At 47.4% G+C, this 23,831-nt stretch overlaps 1 protein-coding gene across 1 annotated transcript in view; it reads left to right on the top strand.

Moving 5' to 3' along the window:
- Positions 1 to 23,831, top strand: part of LOC143162603 (tumor protein 63-like) — a 111,879-nt gene that overhangs the window by 68,186 nt on the left and 19,862 nt on the right. Inside the window, exon 2 of the mRNA XM_076343287.1 lies at positions 21,539 to 21,615. Within this exon, the coding sequence (XP_076199402.1) occupies positions 21,554 to 21,615 (62 nt within the window). The 5' untranslated portion in view covers positions 21,539 to 21,553. The remainder of the gene's footprint in view (positions 1 to 21,538; positions 21,616 to 23,831) is intronic.

The raw sequence follows: 23,831 nt of genomic DNA, 5'->3' as shown, positions 1-23,831 counted from the left end.
CTCCTCCTTCCCCTGACTCCTCTTCCCTTAATGCAAGAGTAAGAAATGATACTAACTTAAAAAGATACTTGGCATCCAAAATAACACACCCATACTGTAGCTCATCCAAATTTACATCTCCAAAGCAACTAATCCTACAGCCCACTGATGACTTTTTTCCAGTGACAGGGTGGGTGCCCCTGGGGCCCTCAGGGTACATCTTTGTGGCCATTCCCTGGAGCACAGTGCAATGTTCAGCTCCTATTCAGATGTGTGTCCCTCCAAAAGTCCAGCACTGGTGTAGTAGTTTCATTGCAGTAATGCAGAAGTGGTTGCAATCAGTGCTGCAGAGCAGCTAAAAAACACCTTGCGTCACCTGGATTTTGCAGGGCTTCCCCTGCATAAGCACATCTGCTTTGTGCGTCACCAGGCCAGCTCTTTCCTTGCAGCCTGGGCTCTGGGGTATGAGCCGAGAGCTGCTTCCTTCTGCAGCAAAACCACCAGCACTGTTTCCCCCTCATGCAAGGAGGAAAGAAAAGTTTGTAAAATGAGTGCATTCCCAGGCTCTCTTCCTTCCCTGCTGAGACAGATCATGAAATTTTTCAATTTTAGCAACAGGCAAGTGGGTTCTGTGATTGGCAGACAGTGAAGTCAGCTTTCCTAGGGCTTTGTCTGGTGGTTAATGCAGGGTTGGGTTTTTTTGTTTTGTTTTGCCAGAACTTTCTTTCCCCTACTGCATTATATTGAGGCTGCAATGCAATAACAAATATTAGAAATCCACAGCAGAGAGATCCCCTGATGGAGGAATGGATTCCCTGCTGCCTAATAAAATAGTCTCCCCCGTTGGTTTTATAAATCCCTCCTAGTTTTATAAATGTTCTCATTAAGACTCTCTTAAATCTGGCAAAAGCTGGACCACTTCTTGCAGCCTTTCCCTTAAAAGAGCACAGGGCACTTGTGTTTTCTATCTACCTGGCCACCAGGCGGCATAAAATGTGCAGGAATTGAGTATTTTTATGAGCATCTGTCAGCAGTGGTGGGAACTGGTGAGTTCCAAAAGCAAGGTGGGTATGGATGTTGTAGAGGGAGAGGAGGAAAAGCACACTATCAAAATCTTCTTGAAAGCTTTCTTGCAAAGACAGTACCTTCTTCTACTGAAATGTTTGTAAGGACACATGAGAACACAGCATTCAGACACTGTTACAGTGAACCAGACACCAAAGAAAGGCATCTTAACAGCTCTCTGGAGGTTTCTGTACAGGTGCTATAGGGATGCAAGTGAGAACACATACTTCTTTTTACTTATGCTTGAGAAAATGCCTCAGTTCTTGCAAGTCTGTCTCTCTTTAGCGGCTTACATTTCCTGTCTTGTTCCCCATGTTCTTGCATTCCTGACTAGCACCACTGCATATATATCTTGCACAGAATGGTTTTCATTCACTGATTCCCAGAAGGTCTTATCAAGTAAGAAGAGCTGCAGGATCTGGATGCCGTTGGCATACAGACCTTACCTGAGCCAAGGAGTCTCTCCCTACTACGGCTATTCTTTGCCCATTTCCATCTCCATCTGATACCTCTTAAGGGATGTGTGTACATCTCCTAGTGCTGCTTCAATCCCAAGCTACAAGGCTTTACAGAACCATCCAAAGCAGTCCAGTAATGTCCCTTTACTTTGTGCTGATCACATGGCAATTTCAAATGACTTGAGCATTTCACATTTTTGTGTAATCTCCTTAATGTGGGGGCACTTTGGGAGCTCTCAGATTGCAGGGAGTTCAGGGTAATTTTAACTTGTTGGAGCACTACAAGTTTCCACAGATCTGAGCATGGAGGTTTGGTGGGGTTTGGAGCTGCAGTACTTGCCTGGGAAATGAGCGGTGGGGGAGGCAGCAGGTCTGTTTGCCTTTCTTCTAGAGCAGGCATTTACTGAATGAATGACATTGGTTGGCACCTAATAGCCGCCTTGGAGAAATAAAGGTGCGAGTGTGCCAGGGAGATGGGCATGTGCTCGTTTGCAAAGGTGACATTTCAAATTGGACTGAATAGTGATGCTGTCTGTGAAAGTTGATGTAGTTATTTGCTGGACAGTTGGACATCATTTTACAAGGTTACTATTCAGTCATGTTTTATTGGCAGCACATTGACACACAGATTATCACGCAAACTTTCTGAAATGCTTATCTGTGGTTTGACACTGCTGATCTATAAACAGTTATAATCTCCCTGTCTCTATATCTTTTCCTTCTCTTGGGATCTATTGATTCTTTTGAAGTTTGACCTGATTACCAGACACACACACACTTCCTCACTGGGAAATACAACGTGCAAGGAACTCGGGGAACCGCCACACCAAAAAAGCTTTTTCTCCTGTAACATTATACAGATCATAGAATCATTAAGGTTGGAAAAGACCTCTAAGATCAAGTCCAACTGTCAACCCAACACCACCATGCCCACTAAACCATGTCCCTAAGCACCTCATCTACACGTCTTTTAAATACCTCCAGGGATGGGGACTCCACCACTTCCCTGGGCAGCCTGTTCCAATGTTTCACCACTCTTTCAGTAAAGACATTTTTCCTCACGTCCAATCTAAACCTCCCCTGGTGCAACCTGAGGCCATTTCCTCTCGTCCTATCGCTTGTTACTTGGGAGAAGAGACCCACCCCCACCTCGCTACAACCTCCTGTCAGGGAGTTGTAGAGAGCGATGAGGTCTCCCCTCAGCCTCCTCTTCTCCAGGCTGAACAGTCCCAGTTCTCTCAGCTGCTCCTCATCAGACTTGTTCTCCAGACCCCTCACCAGCTTCGTTGCCCTTCTCTGGACACGCTCCAGCACCTCAACGTCCTTCTTGTAGTGAGGGGCCCAAAACTGAACACAGTATTCGAGGTGCGGCCTCACCAGTGCCGAGTACAGGGGGACAATCACGTCCCTACTCCTGCTGGCCACACTATTTCTGATACAGGCCAGGATGCCATTGGCCTTCTTGGCCGCCTGGGCACACTGCCGGCTCATGTTCAGCCGGCTGTCAACCAGCACCCCCAGGTCCTTTTCCACCAGGCAGCTTTCCAGCCACTCTTCCCCAAGCCTGTAGCGCTGCATGGGGTTGTTGTGGCCGAAGTGCAGGACCCGGCACTTGTCCTTGTTGAACCTCATACAGTTGGCCTGGGCCCATCGATCCAGCCTGTCCAGGTCCCTCTGCAGAGCCTTCCTACCCTCGAGCAGATCAACGCTCCCGCCCCACTTGGTGTCGTCTGCAAACTTACTGAGGGTGCACTTGATCCCCTCATCCAGATCATCGATAAAGATATTGAACAAGACCGGCCCCAAAACTGAGCCCTGGGGAACACCGCTCGTGACCGGCCGCCAACTGGATTTAACTCCATTCACCACAACTCTGGGCCCGGCCGTCCAGCCAGTTTTTGACCCAGCGCAGAGTACACCTGTCTAAGCTGTGAGCCACCGACTTCTTCCCCCCTCCTTTTTTTTTTTTTTTTTGAAGGAAGCTGTATCTGACTGGGCAGAACCTCCATGTCCTTCATCCTCTAGCTGAAGCCCAGAGCATGGGGTTTTTTGCTTGCTCTTGGGAAACCTTGAAGAGGATAAATGCTGAGCCAGGTTGAGTCTCGTCCGGCAGTCAGAGAAAGGGAGTTTGCAGGGGTATGTGGAACAGCTGGGGCTGAACACAGCAGTGACAAAAAGCAGATCATGCTGAAATACAGTGCTGAATGCATGTAGTCTTGCTGCAGAGAAGTTAGTTCTCCCTGAGGCATTAGTTCTTGTGACAGAAGACCTGAAGTCCAGGAGGTTTCCTGTGTGCTGGCTACTCCCAGGGCCTGTGGGCATCCTGGTCATGGTCCATGCTTGGTGGCAGGGCCAGGGCTGCAGGATGCTGCCAGCATCCCTGCCTCTGCCGACGCCTGGGAGAGATGCAGGGAAAAGGAGCTAGTTACCTTCAATAGCTAGGCTGCAACTGATTGTCAAAGGCAGCCTAATTTAATTAGAGCTGAACTATTATTTAATGAGAACTGAGATTAATTAATTTTTAGAGTCACAGTATGAAAGATGCTTTGTTCTTTTTGAATAGGTAATTAAGTGAGGCATACGCAGACACCCTATGCTCTACTGCATTTGCAAAGTGTTTGCTCTCTTTCGTATCTCCATCTCATTTGTATAAGCATTTTGGAATTAGGAATCAATTGTTTAGTTGCTAATGACGTTGGGTATAATTATCTTGCTTTAGAAAGGCAGACTTTGTCCAAGTACCAGGGTTTTGTCTACCAGAGGACACTGACCAGACCAGAATTGCTCTGCAATGTGGTCATGGGTACAAAACAGAAGATGAGCTGCCCAGGGATGATGAGTTGTCTTTTAACTGCTCTGAGCTAAAGCTATTTCTTCTCAGGAACAGAGTGGCCAAGTGGGAACCACTGCAGAGTGGATGTGACAGCATTTCACAACACCAGCTCCAGTTAGTTTTCCAGTGTAGACAAGTTAGCTTTCATGTGGCTTATCCTCACCTTGTTCTGCCAGAGCAGTACAGTGTCACCACAATGTTTAGCTGCCTGTCTCTGGCAGGAGGAGATTTTTGTTCTCACTTTGTAGCGGCCCTGTGTGTACCACTACACTACACTGGATCAGAATAGCATGGCTGTTTTGTTCCTCACTCCCATAAAAGCCTCAGGGGCTCCAATGTTTGCAAACAAAAGTGAGCATCTCATTAATTGAAGTGACTTTTATTTGCAAGCCATGGACTAATATTTTGAGTTCTGATGTTTCTGGAGTCGTCTTGTGTGACTCGTTCCTCACTGGCACTAGCAATTAATGCACAATGTTCAATATCTAGCAGGTCATTTCCATTAGAAAGCAAACTTGGTGTTTGAGCCCAGCATTTCTTAGGATGTTCTTGATGAATCCTTTTCATTTGCGAAGTTCAATACAGAGAGCTTCATGGTTCCTGGCATCTGAGTTAGCACACAGCTGAGAAGAACTTTCTCCATGATTTTTTCTCAGGACCTTCCTCGTTTTGCATATTTTGTGGGTTCTTTTTGCTTCCTCACTGCACAGTTATGTACATCGTGTATACCTGTGGGTGCATCCATATGAGTCTGTAAGGAAACCGTGTGACATTTACAAGACTCTTCATCCATGTGCATGTGCTTTCTGTGGTGAAGCCTGTTGCAAAAGCTCATTCTTTGAAGGTCGTGGACTGATACAAGATCCATGGTATGACCAGTTTAAGTCACTGATATAGCATGTGTACTAAAACTTCCAACACGACAGCACTTGCCCTACCTCAGCTTGGCCCATTAATCCAAAAGAATTAAAATTGTAACTTCTTGTGTGACCCAACCTTATTGGAAAGAAAAGGAATAGTTTATACTGACAATAGATAGAAGCAATGTGTGTCCCTGTCAGAATACTTCCCTGCCACATCCCTAGATCAATTTTTTTTTTTCCCATCCATATCTTTGGCGATCCATTCTCATGTTCCAATGTCTTTCTAGGATGATAGCAAAAACCTCTTTCAAAGGGCTATTGCAGAATGGTGCATGTTTCAGACCTGTTGCACAAACGGGGAATGCACTGTTGATCCATTTCTGCCAGCTATTTCTGCCAGCCCCAGTTTCTACACCTACATACGCAGCTTTGGGGGAGACCTGTGCTGAAACATGTCTTCAGAGAGTCCCTACAGCCTTAACTCTGGGACTCCAGCCTATCCTCTCTGCTGGGGTCTGTGCTGGATGCAATCTCTGCTATAATCATGCTTTCCTATCTTTCATTGCTTCAGGGCTGCTTTCCTATTCTGTGACAGAATCATTAATTTTTTCCTATTCTTACACATCTTTTTCTACACCTTTCAGATGGTCCAAACCCCTTTGATTTTCTTCAGAAACTCCTAGCAAGAGGCATTCTGGTGTTCTTACCTCTAGGGCTCTCTCTAACCACAGGCAGTTGCCTGTGTTAGCTGGCTGTCAGAATGGCAAGGCAGTCCTGGCAAGATTTTTTCTCCGTTTCATTGTGACTGGAGCCCTGGAAATCCATGCTGGTGGCTGTACTGGTTTTGTGCCTGCTGGGGGGAAACCTTGGCCCATACAGCTCTTGCTGAGCAGGGGATGTTTTCAGAAAGGGGCTTGTTGCTCCCTTTGATCCTTTCCATGTGGCAACAGAAGCAGCAACTACAGGGCTCTTTGCCCTTTCTCTTACCCTTCCCAGCTCCCTGTCCTAACCCTGCTCCCTTTCCCTGCTCATGCTCTGCTGGGAATTCTTGAGCCACCTCAGGCACGGAGAGGTGCTTCGTGCTCACCTTGATGTGGCAGCACCGGGAAGGTGAGGTGAGGGTGCTGAGGGCTGGAGCAAGAGAGCCCTGAGAGCAGGTGCACCGTGGTTAGGGCAGATGACTCTATCCATTTACTCATCTCAGAGCAGGTCTCCACTTATTCCTCCCTCTCCTTTTCTGGAAAGTTACTGTAACTTGCATATTTGTGATGCTTTCTGCCCCTGCAGGCAGGATGACTTGCTTACTACTATCCAATCACCTGCAAATCACTTGCCTTAGGTCAGCTGCATCATCTAAGGACAGCCTGAATCTGCTGAATGCCTTCCCCACCCTGGTTTGCACAGTTCTTGGCCGCTGTGAAATGCAAGAGGTTTTCCTACTGTTTATGAATGGTCTGACCTGAGATGATGCTGGATGCACTATGAGGGATGAGGTACACCCTGAGCACAGAGCCTTGCAGGATCAGACCTTGCTGGATGGAGAGGATGGCAATGCATTGTTTGCAGACAGATGTGAGCCCTTGTCTGGTCTGGGCAGAAGCCAGCGCTGGTCTGAGCTGTGCGGACGTGGCTGCATTGGTGCTGGGTATATTGGTCTGGGCTTTCAGCCAGACTTGCGTAACTGCACAGCTTTTGGTCCTGAGCTGAATCTTGTCTGGTTAGGGCACAGTTCACTATGTGTCTGCTCAGTAGAGCAGGACAGAGCAACTCAACATACTTATCCCACAGACATGCCAAATGTGTCTACAGAAACTAGTAATCGATCCCATCCAGATTCCTCACTATTAATCTTCATCTAACATCACACGTCTTGAGGTCAACAGTATTGAGATCAGCCAAAATCAATAAAATTCTACATTGTTAGTGTATCCTCGGTGCAGTGCAGCTGTCCTTGCTATGCAGGAAGCATAACTTAATCTCCCAGTGCAACGTGTTGAATTTATTGCTTGGCAACGCTCAATGAATATAGAGTGGTGGGTGGGGAAAATCCTGGCTTTTGATTCAGAATTTGTACTACATCTGTGAGTAAAAACATACATCTGATGTGCTGACTCAAAGCAAATGGCTCCCGTTTGGGCTGCAGTCTTTCACTGTGCTGCTTTCCTCCTTTCTCTGCGCTTTACAGTATTGATCTGGCTGGTTCCAGGTGGATGCAGAAACTGACTGGGTGGCAAAAAGGGAGGTCAGAAACAGAAAACATATTGAATACAATCGATCATTGGTGGGAAGAAAAGAAAGCAGGTTTTTATCCTTTTATGTAAGGGGGGGGGAATAATTCAAATGAATAGATTGTTTCTTTTTAACTTAGCTCTGGAAAAACGCTACAGTGAATTATTTAATCTCCTTAAGCGGATCCCCCAATCTAGCTTCCTTGCAGGCATTTGCTCACAGTATCTATGTCAGCCTCTTAGCATACGGTAAATTGCTCACAATGCTGACTCCTGTGCTAAGAGGGATTTCTGAATACCTGTTCCCCAGGCTGCTTGCTTGCTGAGTACTCCCCAGGGCATGAAAAGTGGGAAAGTACCAAAAGGGGAAAGATATAGCTGTAGCCTGTTAATTAAACTGAAAAGAATATCCCAGTGGCAAAAACCTCAAGTCAGTGAGAATTCTGTTGTGGCTTGAATAAGGACAGAGTTTCAGCCCAGATCTGGATCCCATGTGTCCTGTTAATAATGCTTTTGTGCCATTTGAACCTCTGCTTATATTTGGGTTTTGAACTTCAGACTGTCCTCTCATCCATGGGCTGCCCTTGTGGGAGTTGGCTCTGGTCACTTCTCAGATGGTTACTGAATGCAACATTAACATCTAAACCAAACAGGCATCTGTGGCGGAAAGGGAAGCCACCAGTTTCCAGGACCTTTGCAGAGATAAGTAAGACTGTGGCTTGCCTGAGGGCAAAGGGAAATCCGCATATGGCTCTGGAAAGCTTTAGGAGATCTTTGGAAAATGCTAGACTTCGGTCTACTTCTTCCTTGAGGTGGAAGCAACTGATACTATTCTGCTGTTGCTTTTCTTATGGGTTAAAGTTGAATTAGAATGACAGAGCAGAACTTTCTGGCTTTAGCTCTGGGATTAACTTTAAGGAAATCATGGAGAGTCACTTCTTTCCATGCATGGTGTCTTCTGCAGTTATTCTCAGTGTGCATGTTATCACCTTGTGTGATATATAATCACACAGAGTCTAGGGCATGCAAGCACACGGTTGTGAGTACCCATAGAAACACTGTGATCCCTTGCCCTGATGCCAGAGATAAATGCTTTGACTCTGGACTCTATTATATTCTCAGAACCAAACCACTCAGCAAACCTGCCTCGTGATTCCACTCAACCCTGTCATAATGATTTTAGAAGAAAACCACAAGAAACGTGGTGGTTTTGGGTCCTTGTCAAAGCACAGCAGAAGAGTGTTGGTTGATTACTTTGTTTTTAATTCATTTTAACATTACATTCAGAGTGAAAGTCTGGGTATATACCTAAAGGGACTGAAATGTAAAGAGGGTCTTACATATGACTGTGGTGAGAAACCACTGGATTTCATCTGCAAACTTACTGTGGATGCAGGAGATGAGATCATTAAAAATATAACTATGTGAAATCCCACCATGAAAACTGTATGTGCTTCTGGGTTACTCTACCCTTTCTTAGCTTTCTCTTTTACCTACAAAGCTCTATTTTTCCTGGTACACTGACCAATATAAACATTCAAACTTCAGCTCTGTGAATTCAACATTTTCTTCTCCTGTATACTTTCTTCATGCTTTCCCCAGACACACACGAACAAAAAGTAGCCCGTGGCATGTACCTGAAAAGGAGGTACCTTCCTTTCCACACCTGGATACGAATGCAGTTGCAGACAGTAGCTGTGAAACAAAATCTTTTTGTGATGAATAACTGCTCTGGAGCTCACTGGGCATCTGGCTATTTATTGTTGGTCAGCCTAGGTCAGTGGTGGTGTGCGTAATCACAAAACACTGGGCAGTTGCCCAGGTGGTTTGTGTAGGCACAAGCACACCCTGTAGCTATAAGTGTGCTTGAAGCTCTGGACTGGGCAGTGCTGTGGACAGGGGAGGGAGGAGGTGGTGGCACAGTCAGGCAGCTGCAGCTGTGTCTCGTGACAGTTGGCAGAGCTGTTGAGAAGGTGACCGAGGGGCTCCAGAGTCTGCAGCAAGTGTCTCCTCTTGAGTTATCCAGCAGCTTATGGGCAAGGGCAGCCAGCCCCGGTTCTGCAGGGAGAGTTGGTAACAGGGCTCGCACTAAGCAAGCTGTGCTGCATGGTAGCTCTGGCTGGTTAGGGTGCTATCCCACCTCCATCCAACCCTTCTCCCCACCTGGCCATCATGCTGAGATGATTATTGCTGCAGCAGGCATGAAGGGAACAGGATTGGGGCTTTGTCTTCAGCGGCTGCTGTTCACAATATGATGTCTAAAGACAGTCCTGCCTTTCTTGGTGTTGATGAGACACTGGTCTGTGAAGTGATACAGCTGAAGCACTCGCAGGAATTCATCCTAGTAGGATGCGTGTGGCATGATAACAACCACAGCAAGAGGAGCCAGGTGGACAGCTAGGTGTGGAAGCATCTTTAGCCTCCACAGCAAAAAAGCCAAGAAGTTATCTGCCAGAGTCCTTTCCAAATGCTGCAACTGCTGATGCTCCAGAGTATGAGCCTTTAGCAGGCGATCCGAATTGCTCATCCCTCTCCCAAGCTCTTATGGTACCAGCAACATCTGGGTTAGAGGCTACCAGCAGGTCGCACTAGTTTGGCCCTCTGTGCCCTGGCAGAGGGTAGTTTGCAGTCCTTCCAAGAAGTGTGAAAGCTGATGTAGCGAAGGCCTCCTGGGATTAATAACAACAGCAGGCTTCATGTGCAGAGTGTTCTTTCCTCTTCCCCAGCACTTTAAACAAGAGTGTGAAGGGTCCTAATGAAGCCAACCTTGCACGCCATATTCTGAGCTCTCTTAGATCTCTTTAATGGTTGGAATTGTGAAATATATGTTGCATCTATAATTAGGGAGTAGAACAGATGGCTAGAGCTTAGTTATAATTAAAGTCTAATGCACAGTAAAATAACCCAATGCAGCCAGTGATTCAGCAGCAACCGAAGAATTTTAATTCTTTCTTTGCTGGTCTTAAGCTTCAATTACAGGAATTGGGACTTCAGGGAAAGTCTGTTGCATCACTTATTACATAGGGACATGGCTCTATATTAAAGGATTGTGTGGAAATTTTTGATTGCTGTGTATTAAGTTACATTGTGTGATCTCGCTTACCTTAGTAACTTGAAATCATGTGTGAAAAAGGCATGTGAATTGTTTTAACAGCACAGAATCTGCATGTTGCAATCTGTTTTAGAAGAGACTTTCTTAAAGCCTGTCTGCCTAGTAATTGATCGCTAATGCTTTAGGATAAGTTATTTGGAAAGAGGCATTAATTAGGTGCTCTTAGACAGGAACACATTTTATTTAGAAAGCTGTTTTAAGTGGTGTTATCAGTAATAATAATTTAATGCATATTTAACACCACTTTCAAGTATGGATTTTTAGAGACCTCACGACATTAGAACTGGAAGCAAGTGTCCTGGGAGACGAGGCTAGGAGCTAGCATCAGGCAAAGAAACATGAAGAGCAGTATCACTGTGAGCTTTGCAGACTGTAGAAATGGGGGTTTTTTTTAATGTTTTGTTTGGGGGCTTTGGGGGGGGGGGTGGTGGTTTAACTTATTTATTTAGGGCAGAGGGACAGCTGTAATACAACCTGCCAAGGGTATGAGAGGCCAGCTCTCTCACAAGGAGAACAAGCACAGTTCTGGACCATTCCTGGAGACTAAGAAGACACAAGAGAAAATGCTTTTATGAACAGACTATATTACTTTTCCCTTCCCCATCTTCTCAGATGACTTACTGAAAAGATTCACCTGTATCTACTTGGGATATTGGGACATTCATCAGTAGATTAGCGATACATTTGCCAGGGCTACAGCTGCCTCAGAGGTTTTGGAGGTGTCCCCTCCTTCCCTTCCAGCAGCCTGGAAAGAGCTGTGGTAAGTGATAGTTTTTTCTCAAAGCTGAGATCAGCCTCAGGTGGCCTCTGCTCTTCCACCACCTGCCCCAGGAGGACTTGGGAGGCACCTCTTGCATAGTGAGCATGAAGGGAACGCCAATTACCTGATGTTTATTGTGGATTATAGGCATGCAGGCAGCCCATAACTGCTCAGTGGTTAATGGTGACAGCATGCCACACATTTTGGCTGTCCCTCTGGTGCTGTCTTAAGTTGCAGCAGATTTGGGTGCAGGAGCTGTGTGTATGGTAGGTGGGCTCCACAGGACTTGCAAAAGCTGCTACTTTTAGCAGAGTTAATGCAGACTGTGGATGCTGCCTGGAAATCCTTCAGCAGGAGGCAGGCAGCCAGCATTAAAGTTTTCTGAACTGAAGCTGTTTGAGCAACTTGTACCATGCTTTGGAGCCCTACCCTTAAGAAGGGTGACAAAAAAAAAAAAAAAGGCAGAAATGCTTCCCAGCTCTGCGTTTGTCTCAAATGTGGGCCTAGGGGCTAAAATACCCTGTTCTCTAGGGCTAGTGCACCCCTGCAAGACAGAGCCAACCTCTGCTTTCACACCCACAGAGACCATGGTCTCTAAGTGAATCTGGAACAGCCTCTGGAAAAGGGTATAGAAAGTCAAGGGCCTGCAGAGAATACTGCAAAAGGCAGGATTTGGCTTGCTCAGCTTTTTGATGGATGGTAATAGGATGAGGAATGGAGGGACCTAGTTCAGCTTCACTAAAACTCATACTTGCAGGACTTTTCAGGAAAGCTGGTAGGCAGAGAGAAAAAAAAAAAAAACAAACAAACTACCAAAACCCCCACCCTTATCCCTAGTCCCAGATTACTTCTGACCTGCCGCCCCATGAGATGACAGCAGCAGTGCTCAGCAGTGAGACTTTGCAAAGAAGTGTCCACTGAGCACCTCGGAGCTGGTCCCACGAGTACTGGGAGGTTTGGGCGGCTGCCCGTGACTGCACGGCCGTCAATAATGTGATGGCAGGGATCACCAGATGGCACTGTTACGTTCACTCACAATAACTCGCTTTCCTGTACGACAGACGTGCGCTGCTTCAAAACACGTTATATCACTGAGGTTTTTAAGAGGTTGATTCTTGGAAATCAACTGTTGGTTGTCAATCTGCCCGCTGTGTGCCGCACCTCATACCAGCATTGCTGCCTGGGGGAGGTTTGAACCCCCAGAAGGAGGGGCTGGGTTTCTAAAAATGTAGGATCGCCTGTGTGTTAGGTACCTCTTGTTTAGCTGGTGTTACCCAGATGGTGTGTCGCTTCTGGCAGGTCCGCTTCCTAGTCAAGAGCAACGCTGGCTTCTGCCGTCCCATGGCGATGGGGAAATTACCCTGGTTTGAAAAGCTGAAGGCTGAGTTGAGAGCTTGGGGCAGAGGGTTAATCTTTTGCCTGCTTCAAGAGTGCAATGTGTGATGTGCTTAGGCTGAGTCACAGCAGAAATTATTTCACTTTGGAAAAAGTGAGGTGCAAAGTTTTGATCATGTCGCATATGAGGTTTTGGGTTTTTTTTTCAAGGATGCATATATGGGCTATTAACATCAAAGTGCAAGGATGGGGGTAGTGCAAGAGACTCTCCTTAAGTCATTCTCTTCTCCATAAAGACATGAAACACTGGCTCTTCAGCTTTCCTGAGCTTTGCTCTGAGAGGGGAAAAAAAGGTTTTATTAACTTTCACATGTTACTTAAGTGGCACCAAACCCTTACTTTATGCCCACGTACTTTACTGTCACTGAGTGGATTTTGCACTCCGTCCTGAGGAGGATGGACTGCCTAGCAGAGCTGAGCATGTCCTGTCTTTATTGTTTTTCAAGCTGTAAGCCTGGAAAAGGACCCCCAAGCCCCTAAATGAAGGTGTTCTTGGGCTGTATCTCCAGCACAGTCAGGAGGGCAATTATTACCTGTGTGAACACACCCACGTTAATGGTAGTCTGGGTGAGCTGGGTACTGCTGGCTGGGGAGGTGTGGAGTACAGGCTTCAGCAGAGGATATGCAGGTTTGCAACCAGGGCTTCCATTGCTAGTGGTTAATGCTTTGGGGATTTTTCTTTTAATTGCTACTGGTTCTTGAATTGGCTTTAATCCCATTAGTTCGGGTATGCCTGCAGGAGCTGTGCTTGCACCTCGGATTGCAAGACAGACATAGCCTTAATGCTGGGAACTAGAGCCCTGCCAGCCAAGCAGTGAGTTTTTGTTGTATCCTGTTTGGAAATGAGAAATTCTTTTGAGACCGATGCTTTTGCATGGAGGATTTATTTCCTGAAGCTGCCAAAAGGACAGAGAGGTTTCTGCTTGTGCAGAGTACGGAGGAGGTGGAAGACAGCAGGGGATGATAGCAGCAACAAGACATTGCTACAATTCAGCTCAGCTCTGACTCACAAGGAAAAGTTAGAGGGAGTGAAAGACAAGTGATGCAGCAATATTCAGTCTACTGCATTTCTGTGTCTTCCATTGAGGCTGACAGTAAATGCCGTCCTTGCTAGTGACTTTCTCTCTGAGTGAATCTCTCCATGCAACTTGCTGAAAGCTTTCACCTTGCTTCACGTAGAGCAAACCTCTTCTTTCATTTGCTTCTGGTCTGGTGCCGCTGGCTGTCACCAGCACTTCAGAAGCTGATATCCTCCATGCCCATGCACCAACCTCTGCGGCTTCTGATGTGAAAGCCTGGGAGAAGGGAGCAGAGCATGAGAAAACTCTGAGATGGGTCTGGGTGAGAGGATGAGTGTGAGCCTGTGCTAGAAAACTGAAGGGAGCCCCCGGTCCTGCCCTCCTCTGCCACACACCCCACTGCACGGCAGAATTGGGGCAGGCCTTCACCCGTAAGGATGTGGTCACTGGGGTTTCTGTCCCCAACCTGGGTTTGACCCTGCAGGGCGCGATGACGCCGTATGTATTTGTGGCGCGGTTCTCGCCAGAATGCCAGACATGTCGCGTGGCAGCTGTACGGGGAGGCCAAGCCTTCCACCTACACAGCTCCTGCCACCGCTTTGATATGCAATCCCGACCCCACGGCGGGGTGTTGCCACCTGTCCCGGGGCGCTCCGACCTCCAGCCCAGCTTTGGCCCCGCTATGTCTCGGGAACGCCCAGAGACGGTGGTGCAGCTGCACTGACATCAGGGAGGGAAATTCCCTCTGCCCGGCAGGTCTGTCGCTGCCTCCCCGCCTCAGGCGGCAGGAGTTTCCCGCGGGAGCTGCACAGTGTCCTGCAGCTCTCGAGGACAGGGCAGGCTCTCTTGGGACCAGAGCACTGCGGGGGATCTGACTGCAGGAGGGGAGTCTGCTTTTGGCCTTGTTTCTGGTTTATCACTACAGTCACTGCTCTCTGTGCCTCACTTTCTTCCCTTGTGCATGAATACCACAGGGCTTGGGTTTTTCTTTTCCATGGCATGCCAGGGAGATGGAGCAAACAGGAGCACCAGTTCTGGTTTGGGGTGTTGGTGTCCTGATGCTGGTCTCTGAGATGGTTCATTCTGCTCCCTCTCCATAAAAAGAAGACCCCTGGTGTTCAGGAATAGCCAAAAGAACGCCCCCCCCCCCCCCAGTGCTCATACCTGCTCTTCACTGATGGCATTGCCTTTACAGTTAGGGTTTTGTTTGACTCCTTCTCAATGGTGAGAAAATTGAGACTGCAACTTCCAAAATGCATGTTCAGCTTCAAGCCTGCTTTCATACCATCTCCTTCCTGCTAGGTGAAAACAAGGGGCAAAACTTTCCCCTGCCCCTACTTCTGGAGAAAAAAGACCCAATGTTGCCCTCCGTGGTGGGAATGTCTCCAGAAGAGGGGACATCCATAGCTGTACTGAGGTTTTACCATCAGACTGTGATGTAGGAAACTACGTCTCTGAGGATCTTGGCAGGGCATCAGTGAGATATAAAGACTGGTGCATTAGAAGTGAAGCCAGCCTCAGGCAGGCTCTTTGGCTCGGAGTGATTCCAAGGAAATACGCAGAGCTGGCACTTGTGGGAGGCCCAGAGCACAGTCCCAATTAACCTGCTGAGATGGGTGCTCTGGGCTTGCTCCTCACACCAGTCTCTGCCCTGGTGGGACCTGGGAGGCAGGAAAACCTGGAGCAAACAAGGGAAGCCACTAACTGTCCCGTGGGAGCTGGAAGACTCCGTAAACATGTGGGACAACTGGAGAAGAGTAAAAAGTACTTTGCTGGAAGCTGTGGGGTTGGAGTAGAAAGGGAAGCAGTTGGAAGCTCCTGTTGTAGCTGTTTTGGGTCACTTGGAATAGTTTCAGGGGTTGCTTAAGCAGAGGACTATAGAATGTCCTGACAGACAAAGACTACAAAGTAGGTGATGGTGAGGGGCGAGAACATGGAAGACTTCAGCTTTTCCACTGTGGGGTAGTCATTCTTGCAGTCCCTGTCATCTGAGTCCCTGCTGAGACAAGATCCTGGGGACAAATGCTCAAGAAGTGGTTTGTGCCTCATGAAACCATTTGCTATCCCTGCAAAGGAAAACAGCGAACTATACTGTTCTTTACTGCAAGTGGATGGTGATCTCACACTATGGATGCGACAGAGGAGACACCGAAGGCAACCGGACAGTTCTGAAAGTAGTTCATGTTGCCCTGCTGAGCAGGGCTGTAACAGTGCCATCTACTTTGTCACTTTCTAGCTCTACGTAACAGTTGAAGGCCAACATGAGGACTGTGCAGAGCTCCAGGTGCATGGTATCACATGCAGACGGCAGCTTGAAGCTGGTGTGTATTTGTTAGCACTGATATAGCAGGAGGAGGAGGAGGGTGTGGGGAGTGGTACATTAAGACACCTTTGTCAGCTTCCTTTTGGATGTGCCTAGGGTTGTGCTGGACTGCTCGCTCACTGAGTTGTCACCAGTCCTGGGCCCAGACTTGGCCATCGGTGACCAAGCATGCCCTGGACCACAGCTGCATCCGCACAGCGCTGTCCCGGAGCTGCTGCCTGGGCTCAGCCCCTCATGTCCCCACCAGCTCCCTGTGCAGGCCAGTGCTAGCACGGAGGGGCTGGGGTTTGAGTACCCTTTTTTTGCTGGTTTATATTTGCACTAGGGACAAAAGGTGCTGGGGGAATGCAGAAGATTGTGTGTAGTATTGCAGTATTTTTATTTATTAATTTATTTTTTAAGTTTGCTGTTTTCCCTGTCCCTTGTCTCTCAGAATGGAGGGTGCGGGGGAAGGCTTGTATGAGCCAAAAGCCAGAAATCCGACACTTCTGGAGCAGTGGGATCAGAGATCCCTGTTGGTTGGAGGCAAAACATGAATTGTTATGGAAGCTTTTCCCACTATCGCAGCGGTCGGGTAGATCCTCCGAAGTCTGTGAGGGTCATACTCCTGTTGCCTCTCTCCCTTCACTGGAATTACTGAAAAGTTGTCTTTCCTCTGCTTGCTTCTCTTCACAAAACTCCTAAAACCTTAATATCTTTGAGGCCTTTAAACATCTGTAATATTTAGTTGAAATTGGAAAATGTGCTCAAAAGGGACACTGACATTATGTATTCCTGTTCCCTTGGATAGCCAAGCTAAAGACATTTTTATTGCTGGTAGGAGGGAATTATTGCCCTCTCTTCAACTTTTTCTAACAAAAAATCCCCAAATATCCCACAGACTTTTTGCTCTTAAAAGAAATTCATTTTAACTTTAAAAAAAAACCCACCCTAAAAACAAACAAAAAAACCACGGCCACAACCACTCCCCTGGAAACCCCAAGCTGCGAATGAAACGTTTCATCCCCTGGTGTAAAGGGTGGGGCTGATTCCAGGCAAATCCTGAAGCCAGCAGTTGCAAAGCTGGCATCTCCCCTTCCCTGTCTTCCTTTAGCTCCAAGCCGTTCAGAGGTCCTCAGACCCATAGATCAGGGCTGGAGCCGCAGAGATGTCAGGAAACTGTGTCTCTCCCTTTCAGGACTGGGGCTAGCACACAGGCATCCTGGCACTGAATTTGGGTGGCAGTGGGGAGACCATTATAAATCCCCAACAGTCTCCTCCGAGGATATAAATGTTTGCCTCCGCTAAAACATAATCTCGTGGTCGTTTCAATGACAGCTTAAATCGAACCCGTAGAGACGGTGCACGGAGGGGTAACGGGAGAGCAGTCCACAGCTGTTTCTCTGGCTGTTTTTCTCTCCCAGACGTGAAAGCAGCAGTGGCGGAGCGATGCCCTGCATTCTTGCCCACCTACACACATGCTTCCTCCGCATATCCCTGTGCCGCCTGCTTACCGCAAGCCCTAGAGGCTCGGCTGTAAATCCGCTAGCCAGACAGCTCCCTGACACCCCGGCTTCCGCCCTGCTTCTGCAGGACACGTGCCTGCTGCCGTTAGAATAGCATCACCCTTGTTACCAGCAAGGAAACCTCCTAGGAAGGGTAGTGAACACTGAGAATATCACAAGCCCCTCTTCCTCTTGAGTTGACTATTTGAGGTCTGCTATTGCGAGAAGCTCCCCCTTGCCTGTGCTCCCAGGCTGCCGTGATGAAGTTTGCTAGTCCTCATGTACCCACTCAGCCCCCCTCTGAAATCTTCACCTCTCGAGTGTCTTGGGCTCCATCTCCCAGCAGATTTTTTTTTTTTTTTTTAAGGCAGTGCAAATGGGGTTGGCCAAATACCACTTCGCCTTGAGAGCCTCCCAGCTATGCATGGGGTACTGGCAATACATACATGCACACACCCTGTGGCTTGTGTTTCCACTGCGGACTGTGCTATGCAAAGGAGCGCCTTGCAGCTGAGAGGAGTTTGATGCAGTCTAACTGCAATGGTAGATACCTCTGCATAAATTAATGGTGAATCAACCCACAGCTAAATGTTGGCTGTGAGCAGGGGGGAGGAAGGAAGCTGGGGTTGGGGGAGAGAAATCAGGAGACTTGCTGGTTTTTGCAGGTGTTTTTGTGTGCACTGTCACCAGTGGGTTTCCATGGCTCCATTTTCCAGCTGGGAAAAGCAAAAATGGACCTTCTGAGCTACTTCAAAATGTGTCCAGATCTCTGTGGGAGGCTGAAAATGTCCAGGTCTCCAGGAAAAGCAGCCAGGTGCTATGTGCACTGCCAAAACGAGCCAAACTGTGAGACATTTGCATTTGCCCAGCCCCAGGCAAGAGGACTGGTAAGGACCTTGGGCAGTTGGTGGCCCCTTTTGAAGGTTTTATGGAAATGACCTTGCTAGACACCCCCTCCCATCAGTGCCTTGTGAGTGAGAAGAGAGCCCTGCTGCAAGCTCCTACTACTCATTACAATTATGTGGTGCTTCTTTTTTAAATTAATTATGTTTTTTTCAGGAGAAGCTATTCTTTTGGTGTGAATTGCGAGCTGGAGACTAACTGCCTTTTCTTGACTGCGGTGCTGCTAGATGTGTTCAGCACTAAAAGCAGGAATCACAGGCTCAGTAGTTTGGGCTGTGGCAGACTTGTACTTAGGGTGTCCGAGGTACCGAGGGGTACTCTGCTGTGCAGACTTAAGGTAGTGTAAAACCAGGGGTCAGGTTCATCCTTGGAGGCAGAGGCAGCCCAGCAGCATCAATTCCAGAAGCTGCCTGTTGTACTTCACAAAACCCTTGGGATATGTGACCTGGGCACACAGCATTATCTGGGCACATGCCAGGTGAGGAGACTGGCCAAAACCAGGAGAGCAGGTCTGAGTCTCCGGGTGGGAGTTGTCCAGCCTTCCCCTGCTCCCAGTGCATTGGCCCTGGCACCCAGGCCTTGCTGGGAAAGACTCTTCTCCAGCTCCCATGGAGATGTAGGTAGAGCAGGATTGCATGAGAACAGCTGTTTTCACATGGCATTTCTTTTGCATGAGGTTCATTCCTTTTAGGCTGAAGTCTGTCAGGAAAGGCAAACTCTTCCAGGCTGTTGGGAGAGCACACGATGTATGGCTGCTCTTTCGTGAAGCCAGGCCTGCAGAGGTAACAGCTAGTCCCACCACGGGCATGGTAGAAGAAATACAACAAGCTTCTGGTGTGTCTCTAGGAGCAAGCATGAGGTCTCAGCAGTGTACCCACAGCACAGCCTGGTGCCTGCATGCACCTCCCCAGGCAGGCTGGTTATCCACACCAACGGGTGCAGATTGAAACTGAGTCCTGGAGCAAGAGAGCATGAACCCAAGCTCTTGCTCAAATGGTTTGTGCATGGAGAGGACTTGCCCTCTGTGCCTTTGGTTAAGGGTGGATGCTCAAAGCCTAGACCAGAGCCAGGCTAGCAGTGTGGACCGCAAGTTTGCACTGGCTCCTGTCTCTCCTTGCCCACTTTCTGGAGGTATTTGTTGCCTTGGGAGAGGCGGCTGCACAGGGGTAAGCACAGCCCTGACCTCAGCAGCAGAAGGGGATGATGCAGTCGCTCTGCAGCCATGCTACCTGGGCTGCATCATGTGTACACAAGCCTTGTTGCAATCCCCCCTCTCCCTTCCCCAGCAGAGCCTCGTTTGGACATTTCCAGACTCTTTCCCCAGTGATGTAGGCTACAAGATTTGGTGTTTACTCCAGGGCTCAGCCTAAGAGAAGAAAGGTGTTTTGTATTACTACTGCTCCACAGGCCAGGCAGAGGAAGCAGTGTCCAGCAGCAAGGGAGCCCTTAACTTCAGTTAATAAATACATCCTTCATTTCCAGCCTCTCTTCCTTGGTGAGTGCCACTTATTGTAATGAAAGCTGTTTGGACTTGGCCAGGGATCAGCCCTGCGAGTTTACAGGATTCACAATTCACAGATGTTAGGAACTATCAGGCTGAGTGTGGGTGGAGAATGTCAAGTCTGAAATAGCTCCCCTGCCACCCTGGCACAGGCAGCAAAGAAAATGTTTCCACATGACATTCTTCGAACCAAAATTTCCTACAAGGAAAACAGAGGGGAAAAATAAGAGGCAATCGCTGCTCTCTCAGAGGGCTCCTGGCTTTCGCTTGGGAAGTTGGCATTTGTGCTGACATCAGCACAAAAGATGCACTGTAGGTGAGCTATAGGGCAGCCCCCTCCCCTCTCTTCGTATACACAAACATATACGTCTGCTTGAAGACGCAATCCCACTGGTGCATAGATACATGGACGCTATTTTTTCCTGCTGGAATCCATTTTAATTTAGCTCCTGATTCATATTTCATTCATTCTCCAAAACCACAAAACCAGGATAGGTTTACAGCCTGCACTATTTGGATGAGCCACGGAGGGGGAAAAACAGGGGAACAAACAAGGTTGCTTTCCTGAATGATTTTCTGTGTGAATTAAAAAAAAAAAAAAGGGGGGGGGGCGGGGAGAATTAAAGTCTTCCTTCCTGGCTTTTATTTTACTTCAGGAAAATCAAATCTGCTTTTCATCTTTGGTAGTTTGTTTTGGTGGACTTCACTCTTGTTTCTTTAGGCTTTAGTGGCCTGAAAAATATATGACTCCTATTTTCTTTTTTTTCTTACTTTTCTCCTCAAGATATTTGAAACTATTGTTGTTTTTCATGTGGAAAATGTATATATTGTTTACAGAACACTAAAACAATGAAAGATATTTTTGTATCATCTCAATTCTCTTTGATAAAAAGGTTAAAAGATATAGAGGGGAAACATTAACAATTACGTCTGACAGTTTTCTTGGGGGGAGGAGGGCAGGAAGGGGAGGCAGAGGAGCAAAAGTTCAGAGTTAATTTTAATTGAGGAATTTCCCCATATTTTGTCGTTCAGCTTTTGAAACTGTGACCACAACAGACTGTTTGAACTGTGGCACGAGAGAGACTGAAAATTTCCCCAGGCAACTTTACGCAGGTATTAGCCATAGAGTTGACAAGGAAAGCTTTTAAAGTACGATGAAATTCAGCACGGGCGCTGCACCCAGCAGAGGAAACTCTTGCCATCTGGAGACGAGGATGACCAGTGGCCACAGCAGTTCGCAAAATCGCAAGAGCTGCCAAAATTAAACTGTGAAGTCAGGCGGGAAGGCAACCAATGACCGGCGAGATCAGAAGTTCAGAGATGCCCCAGATGAGCTCCAAACAGCAAGTGTGGCCGACGTACACCAAAGTTTATTACGGATGTTGAGAGGAGGGGAAAATATCCGTGCAGAAGATGCCCAGCTGGCGAGGAGGGACTGGTGGTGATGCTCAGGTCACTTGATGAATCCCATTGGCCAAGTCCCTGGGAGATCCCACCCATTCGCAAGTGTAAAATAAATCTCTAAAGTTGTACCTCGTGTACCACTTGACCTTATTGCTTTTAGCCTGCTGACTTTATAACTATTTATTTATTTTATTTTGGTTTGTACCCAAAGAGGGGCTCGAAGGAAATGAATTTTGAACCGGCACCTTTCACCACCTTGCAGTACTACCCTGATCCCTGCATCCAGCGGTGAGTCTCTGAGCATGACGTAACTCTCTCCTATCGCAGGTTTGATCTGAGTGTCTTGTGTAATTGTTAACTTTTCTGCTATCGTCCGGCGGCAGCTGGGCTGCATGCGGAAAAAATGTGCCGCCCTCTTCATGCTCAGTGGAGCTTATTATTATTTTTGGCTTTCTAACAGGTTACTGTTTAATTATAGGCATCCGTATAAGATATCTCCCTTTTCCTCTTTGGCATTAGAGAAAAAAAAAAAGATAAATAACATGAAAACTGATAATATTTTTCCCCTGTGTTTTGGAGCAGGTTACTCTGTGCTTTGGGTAGTGCAGGAATTGCTTTAGCTTTCTATAGTGTGTTTATTTGTTCCTTTAAATGGAAAAGCTCCTGGAAAGAATATGAGCTTAACTATTAAGCTCTGAGATTTTGGAATTTAAAGGATAAATAAATCATTTAAAAGATTCAAAGAAGAAAAAAATCGCCTTCTATGAGAGAGCCCTTTTCCAAGAATATTCCTTCATTCTGTTTAACAGCCAACATCAGAGCCTGACAACCACTCTTATTTTAGCTTTGTTGTTACGCTGAGTTTTATAACTTTCCAGCAGATAAAAGAGCATGTCCGAACGAGGTATCAGGGTATCACATTGTCAGTTTGTTTGTTTCTCCCAACAGAAGATACTATATTTAAGCATGTAAATGACATGTAGATGGTATTTTTCCAGTCGTAAAGTTCGGAGAGGTGAAATCCTCTGAGTGCAGTCACTTGTTGAGCTACTTTAAGGCTAGTTTCTGGCTGTGTGTTGAAAAAGCCCTGGCTGGTGTCTCACCAAGGCATTCGATCCCCAGAAGGGTTAACTATTAACTCTGCATCGTCTGCAGGGTGCTGGGGAAGGCTGCTTGTGTTGCATAGCTGTCTGGTGAAGAAAGGGCTTGGCCACCATCACCCAGCCCACGGCATTACAGGCAGCTTTGTGATCTCTTCTTTTTTTTTTTTCCCCCCACTATTATGATTTGTTGCAATGTTTGTGGGGTGTTTTTCCCCCCTTAATCCTCTGGGTGCTCAGTGCCACCGCTGTGCGACAGTCCTGGGGAGGAGTGTGGAGACCTGGCAGTGAGGAGGGGCCGCATTTGGGGCCAGCGGAGGGGAAGGAGTGGAGGGGAGCTGGGAAAATAGCGCACGGTCCTTGGCCGTGCTGCCGTGGCAGAGGAATGTGGAACGAAGCCGGGGGTATTGGTTTCCCTGGCGAGACCTTCCACAACACGAGCCCCAGGGCTGGCCGGGCACATGCAGCCCCGCTCTGATCTCCCGCAAACCCGCCCAGCACCACTGACCCCGATGGGGATGTGCCTGTGTCCAGGAGAAGAGCGGTATGAGAGCAGCGCCCATCCGGGAAGGTGGATTCAGGCTGGCAGCAGCGGGGTCTTTAGCAGACAAAGAAGTTTCAGTGGCTGGAAGGGACAGCCAGGCAAATTCCCAAATAGATAGTTTAAAAAAATTAAAAATAAAATTGGAAAGTGTAAAGATGCACTGGGAAGTGTACCTGAGCTCTGGGACAGCTTCCCAGCCCCTGTGAACTCCTGCCATTCACATCCCATCTTATGTCAAAGAACAGGTTCATAAAATTGGCGCTGTGGCTCAGGAAAAAAAAAAAACAGCTGGAGCAGGAATTGAAGACAAAAAATTCCCTTGGCTGTATCCCATTTTTAAATGGGCCTTTCTCACCTTCAAATCTGCGTCCTCCAGCAAGTTAGGCCTTTCACTGGAAATGCTGCTCCTCACCGCACGCCTTAGCAGCGTGATGAGTTTTTAAGTGACCATTGCAGTATGGGAAGCCTCAGGACAGCTTGGGACAGATAAAGTTTGTGACACCCCTCAGTCATAAAACCTGATTGAGATGTAGCTTAGAGTAATAACGTGTCTCAGCTGTTATGCATGTCTGTTTACATGAGCTGAGAGTGGCATTTGTCCGGTTATTAGTGGCTGTGCTCTGCCACGGGTCAAAATCAGCTGAAAGTTGGTCCCAGAGATACTTTTCTCAGTCTGAAGAGATAGATGGTCTTCAGCTTTAAGCTCCATTGGTTGGATATTCATGATGTGCTGGGTGACATTCGTCTGACTGATTTAACAAAATTGAATAGTTTCATAACTGCATTTATTTTGCACAGTTTGAAACACTTTTGCTTTGATGTGGTCAAAGTGCTTTATTTAGCTAACACCAATGTGCTTC

The sequence above is a fragment of the Aptenodytes patagonicus genome, chromosome 6 (genome assembly GCF_965638725.1).
Source record: "Aptenodytes patagonicus chromosome 6, bAptPat1.pri.cur, whole genome shotgun sequence".
NCBI lineage: Eukaryota > Metazoa > Chordata > Aves > Sphenisciformes > Spheniscidae > Aptenodytes > Aptenodytes patagonicus.
Note: the sequence above shows the minus strand (reverse complement) of the source record. Positions and strands in the feature narration are given on the sequence as shown.